General features: G+C 34.4%; 1 protein-coding gene across 13 annotated transcripts in view; it reads right to left on the bottom strand.

The window, feature by feature from the left end:
- MIA2 (MIA SH3 domain ER export factor 2) overlaps nt 1-12,719 on the bottom strand; it is a 108,660-nt gene that overhangs the window by 5,671 nt on the left and 90,270 nt on the right. For all 13 annotated transcript variants that reach the window (XM_053224398.1, XM_027065624.2, XM_053224397.1 and 10 more), the window contains one exon: nt 2,094-2,216. In XM_053224398.1, coding sequence (XP_053080373.1) covers nt 2,094-2,216 — 123 coding nt within the window. The remainder of the gene's footprint in view (nt 1-2,093; nt 2,217-12,719) is intronic.

Below are 12,719 nucleotides of genomic sequence, written 5' to 3'. Positions count from 1 at the left end.
AGACCATGGCTCTGGACACAGACAAGCTTGAGTTCAAGTCTTGCTCTGATACTTCCTACCTGAGCACCATTTTGAGACTTGATTTGTTCATCTATAAAATGAGACAATAGCGTCTACTTCATAGGTTCATTGTGAAGATTAAATAATTCACTTTCATTCAACAAATGTTTATGAGCACTAGAGCTAATCAGATTTTAATATGTTTCAATCAGAACTCTCATCATTCTTCTCCATGTGACATATACTGACAAACCAATAATAATATTTATTATTATATATTTATAGAACTTTTACAAAAGTTTATACAGAACTTTTCTATTTACAAAGTACTTCAACACATATTAATTCACTTAACCTCATAAGACTTTGTCAAGTGATTAATATCTCAGTTTTATAACCATTATTCATCAATGACTTGAGCTCTTTTCTTTGTTTTTACTTATGCTGTTCATCATTACTGACACAGATCCCCACCTCTCAACCAATTTTTCAAATTCCCTCAAAAGCAGCTCAAATGCTACCTCCTTCAGGGAGTTTTCCTTGATCCTTCAACTACATGAGAGTTCTCTCAGTAAACACAGCATATTTTCTAATGGAACGTACTATTCTGATCAGTATTAATTAAAGATAAAGATTTCTTTCTCCACATTTAATTACTAGCTTCTTACAAGCAGAAACTACATCTTATTATAATTATGTTATCTGCCATATCATGTAGGGCACCTTCTAAATAGTAGTCACTTAAAAATTATCTGATTAATTGGATATTATTCAATAACAACAAAAAAAGGACATGTAAAAAATCTTAAATAGCAGTTGTTTAAAAATAAATATTTAATCACATAATACTTTCACTCCATTAAGCTTGAATTAATGGGGGAAAACAATTCAAAATCCAAAGAGTTAGAAAGAATTTATTTCATTATAACTAATAAGAGAAAATCCAGGCCATACATCTGCTTCTTTGCTTATTATTCAAAAAAGATTGATTTTCTACAATAAATAAAATTCCGTTTGCTGAGGAAACCTTCTACCAATAAATTTATTTTAATTTTCTATTTACTTTTCATTTTTTTAATGTTAAACAGTTCTGACTGGTACACTGGATATATATATTTCCCAACTTCAGTGGTTTGCTGTGAGGTGGTTTAAAGAAAAGAGTGCCTGGGGAGACTGACTGGCTCAGGTGGTTGAGTGACCAACTTTGGCTCAGGTCATGATCTCACAGTTCATGGGTTCGAGCCCTGCGTCAGGCTCTATGCTGACAGCTCAGAGCCTGGAGCCTGCTTTGGATTCTGTGTCTCTTTCTCTCTCTGCCTCTCCCATGCCTGTGTTCTCTCAAAAATAAATAAATATTTTAAAAAAAAATTTTTTTTTAAAAAGAGTGCCTGACAAATAGTAGGTTACTCAGTAAATGTTAGTTAAATCTAAGTAAGAAATGACTAAATAAGGTAACTGGTTAAACCAGCAACAGAGCATGCATCCAAATTATTTTTCTGGTGGATTTTCACATATCCATTTACACTAGCTTACCCTCCCTGATTACAAAACAGGATACATGTAAGTGGACTGGAAAAATTTTTATAATTAATCATGGAATAGAGTAAAATTTGCCATCAGAGGTACATATAGTAGACCCATTACAATAGTGCCCAAACCAACCATTAACATATATGCAGATGCCACGGGTACAAACAATATATCAAGAAACATAAAACTAGAAAGTTTTCAGGAAAGATTTTGGCATTAAGAGGTATTGGAGGTAGGGGAACCTGGGTGGCTAAGTCCATTGAGTATCCGACTTCAGCTCAGGTCATGATCTCATGGTTCATGAGTTTGAGCCCCCATGTCGGCCTCTCTGCTGAAAGCTCAGAGCCTGGAGCCTGCTTCAGATTCTCTGTCTTCCTCTCTCTCTGACCCTTCCCCACTCGTTCTGTCTCTCTCTCTCTCTCAAAAATAAATAAACATTAAAAAAATTTTTTTTTTAAAAGAGCTATTAGAGGTAGCAGTTACTAGTCCTTTTTTCAGCTCCCAATTCTTTAGTGTGCCATCATTATTAAAAAACACATACACATACACAAAGTATTTCTTACCCAATTTATCCAAAGATGGCATATTAAAACTTCTGAGTTCTGCTGGTCCAGACAGTCTACCAGAATTAGAATAAAATCTGTCTTGCCTTTGTGGAGGAAGAGATGGATCAGGATATGGTTGGCCTAGAAAATAAGTTTTTAAAATATTTTCATCAATATAAAAATACATCAAGTTTACTTACGTTTAATATATTGAATATAGACATTTCTCTTGCTTCCTAAAAATTGACCTATACTCTTGGTAGACAATAGTAAGTAATTTTAGGAAAATTATTCACTAAAGGCAGTAACTTTACCTTTGCAGTAAATACAATTATAATATGCTACTCTAGATTTTGAAAGTTTCAGTTCAGTGAAGGAAGTAAATACATCAACATATCAAAAACATCACTGAGAAGATCACTACTGACAAAGAAAAAAGAGAGTATGTTGTAAGCATATCAAGAAATTTAGCAGAATAGACGATGATAAAAGAAATAGTCACCAAAGCAAGAAGTATTATTCAGAGGTCATCAAGGATGAAATTTTTAGTAACTTCAATATTTTGGAATTTAGCATCCCTCCAAAATGAAAGGGGAAGATCTCTCACTCAATAGATGAATGGAAGGTTCACAATGCTCAGATTAAGGACACCTAGACAGACACAAATCTGGGCACAGACTCTGACTCAGGTGCTTCTACAGCTAAACCACCTTTGCCCCCAGGTGTCACTTATGATAACAAAATGATCATTCCTGGGTCCTTGTACAACTCCTCATTCTTGAAAAAATATAAGTAGTCCATCTCAGCTAGGCAACGGCAGATTTTTATACATTAGGTATGATATGCCCAACTCCAAAAATAAGAGGAAAGTCAAAGGGGGTGAATTATGTGACTCTCTCTTATCCAGATGGATAAGGAAAAACAGCTGCAAATTGCCTTCCGTGACTATTCTAAGCAGCAATTCATAATGCGAACTCCATACAATGTTGGATAGGTCACCCCTCATCTGACTCAGCCACAAGGGACCTTACTGACACACCTCTCCCACACAAAGCCATGAAAACCACTTGGCATCAACCAGAGTTAATAGAATTATATTTAATGAGCTCCCAAGGGTCAAAGGATGTGCATTAGGAGAGAAAGATCTGGACAGTCTCATGCTCATTTCCTCCCCCTTTCAGAATCTTAGCAAAAAGCTGTCTCTATGAGTCTGAATTAGCCCAGTGAAAAGAAAGGCCAATATAACCACTGAGATCTAAAAGGAGTTTTCCCTTTCTACCGCAAACATGGGATTAATTAAATGGCAGAATTTGGCCAAGGGGATAAAAATGGGTAAACCTGAAAACTTCCCAGCTCTTTCTTAATCAAGCCTCAAGATACCATACCGTATCATTATTTTGCTTCTAAATTACATCTCCACAATATCAGCAACCTCAGAAATAAAAAATTTTGCTACAAGCTTACTATTTTATAAATCATATACCCATGTTGCCCTCCACTGGCCAATATAATTAACTCCTTAAATCTACCAAGACCTATTGTGTACGTGGCAGTAGTGATACAAAGCTGGTTTTGATACAGTCCATGCTTTCATAGTCTAATGGTGACAGAAATAAATACAGTGTGGTCAATGCGTTAATAAAGAGGTATACAAATTATATGAGTGGTAGCCTAATGAATTTTGATTGGAGGAATCAGAAATGGTGTTGTTACCAAGGAGGTGAAGCTTGCCCTGAGAGAAAAGGACAGATGAACAAGTAAACAGGGTATTATGCTCAAACACAAATATACACATACACACATAAACACGCCCACAAACATACACACATGCAATATGATAAAGCTATAACCAATGAGACTAAAATAGAGAAAATAAAGACATAGTTCCTTGCTTGCTTGCTTACCTTTGTTTTTTTACCACCCTTATAAAAGAAGACATGATTAAGAAGAAAGAATGGGAGAAGGAAAAGGATCAGGGGGAAAAAATGAATAAAGGCTGCCAATAAGTGTACACAGCATTCTGAAGCAGTTTCATAAACTAAGAATTTGAATAAAATCCAAGATGTCTACGCCAAATAAAAATGCTGTCTATCTCTTTTCATTCCATAACAAATCTTGGACTGTGATAGTTCCCTCAGTACCTATTTTAATAATCTGGGGTTCTATCACATAAGAGAAACATCAAGTTGGTTAACAAGAGAAGCATAAAGATGGATAAAGGATTGGGATTTTTTTTTAGGTTTAATACTGCCTAATAACCAAGTACAATAAACATCTTCACTCACAACATGAAAAAAATAGTTTATCCTAATAATTAAGGAATTTAAATGGAATGAAAAGCAAAATTTCCAGAAAGCAGATGATAGCAGCATTGATACAGATAGGTTACGAGTCTGGAATAAAAAGACCAATGGTATAGAAAGAATGTCAAAGAAATAGATCTATGCAAATATGGACATTTAAAATAAAAGTAATATCTCAAGTTGATGAACCAATATATAATACTAAAATAACTGTCTATTCAATGGAATAAAATAATTCCTCGCACTAAACATTAATACAGAAATCAAATCCAAATTGAAAACTTAAAAATTAAAACAAAATTTTAAGATTTTTGAAAGAAAGAAAACAGAGAATATCATTTTGATCTAGGGACAGGCCTTAAACAAAACAAAAATTCCATAAAAATAAACATGGATTAACTTACCTATAAGAAAATTTGAAACTTATGTATAACAAGAGCATGCATAATAACAAACCAATAGAGTATTGCAAAAGACAAAAGATTAGTATCCAAAATGTACTAAGATTCCCATGAAGGGGGTCCTGGGTGGCTCAGTAGTTAAGCGTCTGACTTTAGCTCAGGTCATGATCTCACAGTTGGTGAATTCAAGCCCTGCATCAGGCTCTCTGCTGTCAGTACGGAGTCTGTTTGGGATCCTCTTTCTCCCTGCTCCTCCCCTGCTTGTGTACATGCTCTCTCTCTCTCTCTCAAAAATAATTAAAAAAAAAAAAAAATTAAAAAAAAAAAAAAGAATTGCTAGCAAGCAGGAAATAAAATGGGTCAGGCAATTTGCAGCAAATAAATACAGGTAATACAAATGACCAATAAACATGAAAAGATGTTCAAGCTCACTAATCAAAGAACTACAAATAAAAAGGAGACAATAATTTTAACTCCTATTGCTGGAAATATTCAAAAAGTTTTATATCAAGTATTGGAGAAATAAGTACTCTCAAATCCTTTATGTACAGCCACTCTTGAGGACAATATGGCAACATCTATTAACACTAAAAACAGGGCACCTTGGTGGCTCAGTCAGTTGAGTATCCACTCTTGATTTCAGCTCAGGTCATGATCCCATGGTTTCTGGGATTAAGCCTTGCAACAGCCTCTGCACTGAGCATGGAGCCTGTTTGGGATTCTCTCCCTCTCTCTCTGCCCCTACCCTGCTTGTGCACGCACATTCTTTCTCTCTAAAATAAATAAACATTTTAAAAAATGATTCTCTCTCCCTCCCTCTCTCCTGCTCATGCTCTCTCTCTCTCTCTCTCTCTCTCTCTCAAATAACAAAGAAAAGGAAGGAAAGGAAAGGAAAGGAAAGGAAAGGAAAGGAAAGGAAAGGAAAGGAAAGGAAGGGAAAATATGCTTATCCTATTACTCAGCAATTTCATTTCTTCAGCTCATCTCTAAATAACATATATGCAAGGGGTGTTAACTGCAGCATTGTTACTAACAGTGAAACACTGGAAACACCCTAAATGCTCATCAAAGAACACTGGATAAATACATTGTGGTATATTTATATACAGAAATACTATATAGTAATTAAGGTAATAAACTTTATATTAAAATAGAAAGAAATCAAGAACATAATGTTGCTAAAAAACTTGATAAAATAGAAAAAAACTTTTTTTTTTAATTATATATGGTCTGTAAGTTTACACACACTAAATGCACGAGTAGTCACCTCTGGGAAAGAAGGATAGTAATGGCTCCAGGAAAGGAAGTAGAATAACCTCATTTATATAGTGTGCTATTTTTTTCTTTATATGTTTTATTTACATGTTCTCTCTCTCTCTCTCTCTCTCTCTCTCTCTCACACACACACACACCTGACGCAAATATTAACATGCAATTTTAGAAGGTAATAGGCAAGATTTTACATTATCTTTGTTTTTGTTCCTTTTTCCATAAAACAGGAGTAACACTCCTGAGTGTTAGAACAATCAATAAAAAGCACTTAACATAATAACTGGTGCAAAATAAGCATCCAAAGTAACTACATGAGAAATTAAACATTTTATATTTATAAACCATATTAAAGCATAATAGTGACTGGTCTCATTCAAATTTATGACCATAAATTTCAAATAGATACTCAACACTGCCCTGTAATCATACTACACTCCAGTGAAGTTTGAGTTCCTTCACTCTACTAAATGGCTATTGTGTATCTTTTTCTCTCTCTTCAAATCTCTGACAACTCCCTCCGCTCATCCCAAGTTAATGATCTTGCCACACCAAGAATTGATGGAACTAGACAGCTTCACTCACCCTTACCCAGTCTCTACATCTGTACCTACTTGTGCCTTCCTTCTTTTTCAAATGAATAAAGTGACTTAGCTCCTATCTAATTTCTCACTTACACTCTGGATCCCATCCTTTCTGTTTACCACTCAAGTGTTTCACTTTTATAATTATACTCTCTCCCATACATCATCAATTTCACTTTCTACCTTGCATTATTCCCATCAGTAAATAAATGTTGCAATATTTTCCATCTTAAAAAAAAAAAAAACTCTCCCTCCCAGCTACCATTTCATCTCTCGCTTTTACTGAAAGCAAAATTTTTGGGGGCGCCTGGGTGGCTCAGTCGGTTGCGCATCCGACTTCAGCTCGGGTCATGATCTCGCAGTTGTCGCGTTCGAGCCCCGCGTCGGGCTCTGAGCTGACAGCTCAGAGCCTGGAGCCTGCTTCGAGTTCTGTGTTTCCCTCTCTATCTGCCTCTCCCCTGCTCATGCTCTGTCCTCTGTCTCAAAAATAAAGATAAACATTTAAAAAAATTAAAAAAAAAAAAGAAAGCAAAATTTTTCAAAACATCGTCTACATTTCTCCCCGCATCCTACTCTCTCCTCAATCTACTCTCTTCATAAAGATTGGAAAACTAAAGATTTTTAGAGTTAATTAAACATGTATAGCAGTAACCTGTCTACCAAACACAACCAATACAAATCATTAGAATTTATATAGGATCATTACAAGAAGTGATAGTGATACAGGAGATACATACTCCAAAACAAGGGGTAGCCCAAAAATAAAAAACTTTTAAGCAAATACCATTCCCTAAGAGGATAAAAGCATCATTGAAGCTGTTAGGACACCTTATTAAGTATATGAAGACTCCAAAATCTCAACAAGGAGATCAAAATGGGCCTAACTTAAGACCAACTCTTATTTCATCAAGTGAATCTTGTATAAAAGAATGTTCACCATGAAGAACAATTATCTGCATAAAAGTTTACAAATTAGAGCCAGTAAAGTAAAAATCTATGCCTGCACTTCTAATGCTATCTAAAGTTGGCTTTATGCTGCTTTTGTTTCTCAAGGTAAAATTTAAAACTATCATCCTCAATTTGGCTGTATGTATCTCTTATTCAGCCCTTCAAGAAATAAAGCATGTTTTTAAACATCCAAGGCTGAAGACCAGACTTAATTCATAATACTATTAAAGAGCTGCTAAATCTCTTTGCTACCCCTCGCGTATCTTATCCAAACTAGTAAAAGATAAGCAATGACAAAAATAAGAGAAACTACATACATACTTCTTGCTCTTTTAACAGAAACTCTAAAAATATTAAAGCTTTAAAAAAGGAGGGGAAGTGACATAATCCTCCTTTAATTTACATCTGTCTACTCTAGCAGAGAATTAAGATTCTTCATTCTTTTCTATTACTTCTTCCTGATGGAAAAGGAGGCTGTGTGGCCAGTTATAGGAGCATAAGGATATTGAAATTAGTGCACTAAAATCAAAAGGAGCACTGAAATCAAGAAAACCAAGGAATAAAAAAATGAAAAAAAACCAAAACTTTGTTTCATTAAAGTATCTGTGGTTTTCTTACTCTTTTTTCTCAGCTAAAATACTACCAAAAATATTTATATGAATTTAGACATAAGAATTACCTTTCTTGTTGGATTCTTACTAGATTCATTTATGTATGACAAATCATTACTCTGATTAATACCTGCAGTAGAAATTAACTATAACTTCTTTGTGGTATAATTCTCAAGAATTATTTAAAAGGCTAAAAGCCAAGGTTTCTGCAGATTTGTTCCCTCATGGTCAAAAAGATATCATTTAAAGTCTAGCAGCATTAGTTTTCTTATTTGAATTATTTGCTACTAATACTGTTGAAACATGTCACTAATCATAATTTATATAAGATACAAGAATATTTTAAGATTCATGACTCTTAAAACATAATGGTAAATGCTAAATGTTAGTTAAGAGACAGTATTTTAAGATTTTCTAAAAACTCACTTAAATTATTACTCTTTGTTTTATAAAAAAAAAAGAACAAGTGCAAAGAAAGCAAGGCAATTACTTAGGAACCATTTATTAGAAAAACTAAACAAAAAATTACATTATTTCTTTCTTCTAAAGAGTAATTTTAGGGGCACCTGGGTGGCTCAGTCGGTTGAGCGTCCGACTTCAGCTCAGGTCATGATCTCACAGTTTGTGAGTTTGAGCCCCAGGTCGGGCTCTGTGCTGACAGCTCAGAGCCTGAAGCCTGCTTCAAGTTCTATGTCTCCCTATCTCTCTCTCTCTGCCCCTCCTGCCCCTGCTCACACTGCTTTCTCTCTCTCTCAAAAATAAACATTTTAAAAAAATTTTAAAGAGTAATTTTAAAATCTAAGACATTATAGTATACAAATATATTTTTTACATATAGTTATACAAGTGAAAACACATTGTAAAAGTATAATCCCTCTGATATACTGCATTCATGATCTCAATTCTTCACCATCCTTGTACCTTTGTCTTCAAGAGGCAGAATATATTTCCTGCCCAGTGATTCTAAATTATGTCATGTGACTTGCTTTGGTCAATCAAATGTTAGCTGTTCTGACTCAGAGAGATTTAAAAAAGCAAAAAGCATGTTTTTGCTTTTCTACTCCTGTACTTCAGCAACAAGAATGACAGACTCAAAGAATGAAGCTCCATTTCTTATGGAGCAAAGCACTTGACTGAGTCAAGTAAGTCACTTTGGTTAAATTTCTGTTGCATAAATTCTTATTTATTAAGAACTTACAGGGGTACCTGAGTGGCTCAGTCAGTTAAACATCCAATCCAACTCTTGATTTCGGCTTAGGTTATGATCTCATGGTTCGTGAGACCAAGCCCCATGTCAAAACCTGTGTCAAGCCCGCCTCCAGCCCCACCACCAGCCCTGCATCAGGTCCCGGAACAGGCCCCACAAGTAGAGTCTGGAGCCTACTTGGGATTCTCTCTCTCCCTCTCTCTCTGCCCCTCTCCTGCTCCTGCACTCTCTTGCTCTTTCTCTGTCTCTCTCTCAAAATAAATAAACTTAAAAAAAAAAAAAATGAACTTGTAATGGGTGAGTTATTTAGAACATATTCTTGTTAAAATTCTAATCCAATTATTGTATGATAGGTGAATGTTAACTTATTTACATTATCCATCAATAACATTTTTTTCCTGCAAAGTTGAAAAGATTTCTAAGTTCCTAAGATGAAGAAAAATGAACTGAAAACAGCCTTGATCTGAATGCTAGTTATACAAATGTGCTCAAATTATGAAAAGACCAAGTTATATGCTAAAGAATACTTGCACTTCCTGTATATGTACTGTATCCAATAAAAAGGATTTAATTTTTACTTTTGATTTTAAAATAAGGATTCCCAGAAAGCTGCAAAAATAATACAGAGGGAAAAAATAATAATAATACAGAGAAGTCCTACACACCCTTTACCCCATTTCCCCCAATCTTCCGTAACTAGTGTGCAATATAATAACCAGGAAACTAATACTAATACAATGCAAGTACATAGTTCATGCCAACTTATCACATGTGTACATGTGTGTAATCACCACCACACTCAAGATACTGAACTATTCCATCACCAGAAAGATCTCCCTCATACTACCCTTTATAGTCTCATCCACACACCTTCCCTTACTATCTCTAACCCATGGGAAACCCCTAATCTGTTTTCCATTTCTATCATTTTGTCGGTTCGAAAATGTGATATATATGTAATTATACAGTAGCTGACCTTCAGAGATTGTTTTCATTCAACATAGTGCCCTTGAAATGTATCCAAGTTGTTCATGCATCAACAGTTCATTATTTCTAGTTTTATTTCACTGTAAACACAGAATACCGTATATAATTTCAATTATTTTCAATTTGTTTCATGGCCCAGGATATGATTTATCTTAGGAAATGTTCCTTTGGGGCTTGGAAAGCATGTATATTCTGCTGCTATTGGGTGGCATATTCTATAAATGTAGATTAGATCCTATTGGTAACAGTATTATTCAGTTCTTGCATATCCTTGCCAAATTGTCTAGTTGTTCTACCAACTGTAAAGAGAGATCCTGAAGCCTTCAACTATAATGGTACATTTACGTTTCTCCTTTCAGTTCTGTCACTTTTTACTTCACATATTTTGTAGCTCTCTTGCTTGCTATATAGACATTTGTGTTTGCTATGTCTTCTTGATGCTTTTTATCATTCTGTGATGTTTTTCTGTCTCTGGTAATTTTCTTTGCTTTTAAGTTTACTTTATCTGATGTTAATAATAACCACTAGTGCTGTCTTCTGATTAATATTTGCATAGTACTACCTTTTCCCATCCTTTTATTTTCAACCTATCTACTTATACTATTATATTTGAATGAGTTTTGTACTCAGCAAATAGTTGAGTCATGGTTGGTTTTTTAATTCATTCTACCAATTTGTCTTTTAACTGCTGATGTTAGACAATTTACAATCAATGTAATTGGTAATACGTTAGGGCTTAAGTCGTTTTTTTTGTTTCTATTTGCTCCCTATATCCCCTCTTCAAAGTATTTAACAGTGCAAAAACAAATGATTCCTTAGAATTATAGAATTTCTTATATTTCTGCTTACTTGTCTTAAATAAAAAAAAAAATTTTTTAATTCTTGCCAAGTTCTAACATGTTAAGGAAATATATGAAATTTACAAAGCATGCTTCATAGGACTACATTATAGAAAATCTCAGATAACTACAGAATCTATATTCCTCAGAAATTCAGTTATTTCAGTTGCCATTTTTTAACATCAGTGTTTTTTAAACTAAAAAGATGACCCTCATGTCAGAATGATCATTCGTCTTCAAAGCAGCTACTATAAAATTATGCTCATGACGTTTAAAAAATGCTTACAATGAATAAAAAGATAAGAAATCTCAGCAGACAGTAAAAGTATTTAAAAATGAAAATTCTAAAACTGAAAAATACACTATCTAAAATAAAACTTTTCCACAGGGCATTTGGGTGGCTCAGTCGGTTAAGCCTCCAACATCGGCTCAGGTCATGATCTCACAGTTCGTGAATTCGAGCCTTGCGTCAAGCTCTGTGCTGACAGCTCAGAGCCTGGAGCCGGCTTCGGATTCTGGGTCTCCCTCTCTCTCTGCCCCTCCCCTGCTCACGCTCTCTCGCTCTCTCTCTCTCTCCTTCAGAAATAAACATTAAAAAAATTTTTTAAATAAAATAAAATAAAACTTTTCCTAGATAGGTTTAATATATATTAATAGCAAAATGAAAAAAACAAAAATACATTTTTTTTAATTAAAAAATATTAATAGCAGAATGGAGATGACAGAGAGAAGAGTCAGTAAACTTAAAGACAGATCAATAGAAATTATTCAACTTTCAAAAGAAGGAAAAAAACCTGGAAACAAAATGAAAAGAGACTTAGGTATCTATCAGATAATACCAAAAGTCTAAAATTATAGGCTTCAGGCAATTTTTAAAGGACATGTAAAAAATTTTCTAATTTTATGAATGAACAATAACAAAGTCAATACTGAGTTCCAGTCTCAGCTATCTACCTAGCTACTTTAACCTAAGACTGCCAACTAATCTCTTGGAGGACTGCGTGCTCTTTCCATATAATAAGGGCAGTGGTTTTATATGGATTAGTGGTTTTTAGATTTAGCTATTCCTCAGAACCTTCAAGAGAGTATTTTAGAAATATAGGCCTTACCTCTGAAGTTCATGTTCCAAAGGTCTGATCTGAAGGGGGACCCAGATATGTCTGCATTTTCCTTGAAGTTTCTTAGGCTACTTCTGAAGGTAAGCCAACTTTGAAAACCACTACACCAGATTTTACTTGGAGAGTTAGCACATGTGACAGGGATTCTTGGTATTAATAGCTTGTAAATTCTCAAAGGAAAGTTCTCTATACAGATGTAGCGATATGATAATACACCAAAATCTTGCAATCAAGTTCTTAGAGAAAGGGGCTGTAGTTTATTATCTTTATTTTTATCATAGCAAAACTTTTTAGTGAATGTTAAAGTCAAGAAAGAATCTTTGAAAGATGTTCTATGCCACTCCCCTAAAAGATTCTTTTTTTTTTTTTGAGAGACA

This window comes from Acinonyx jubatus, chromosome B3 (genome assembly GCF_027475565.1).
Source record: "Acinonyx jubatus isolate Ajub_Pintada_27869175 chromosome B3, VMU_Ajub_asm_v1.0, whole genome shotgun sequence".
Lineage (NCBI taxonomy): Eukaryota > Metazoa > Chordata > Mammalia > Carnivora > Felidae > Acinonyx > Acinonyx jubatus.
This window is presented reverse-complemented; position numbering and strand designations above follow the sequence as displayed.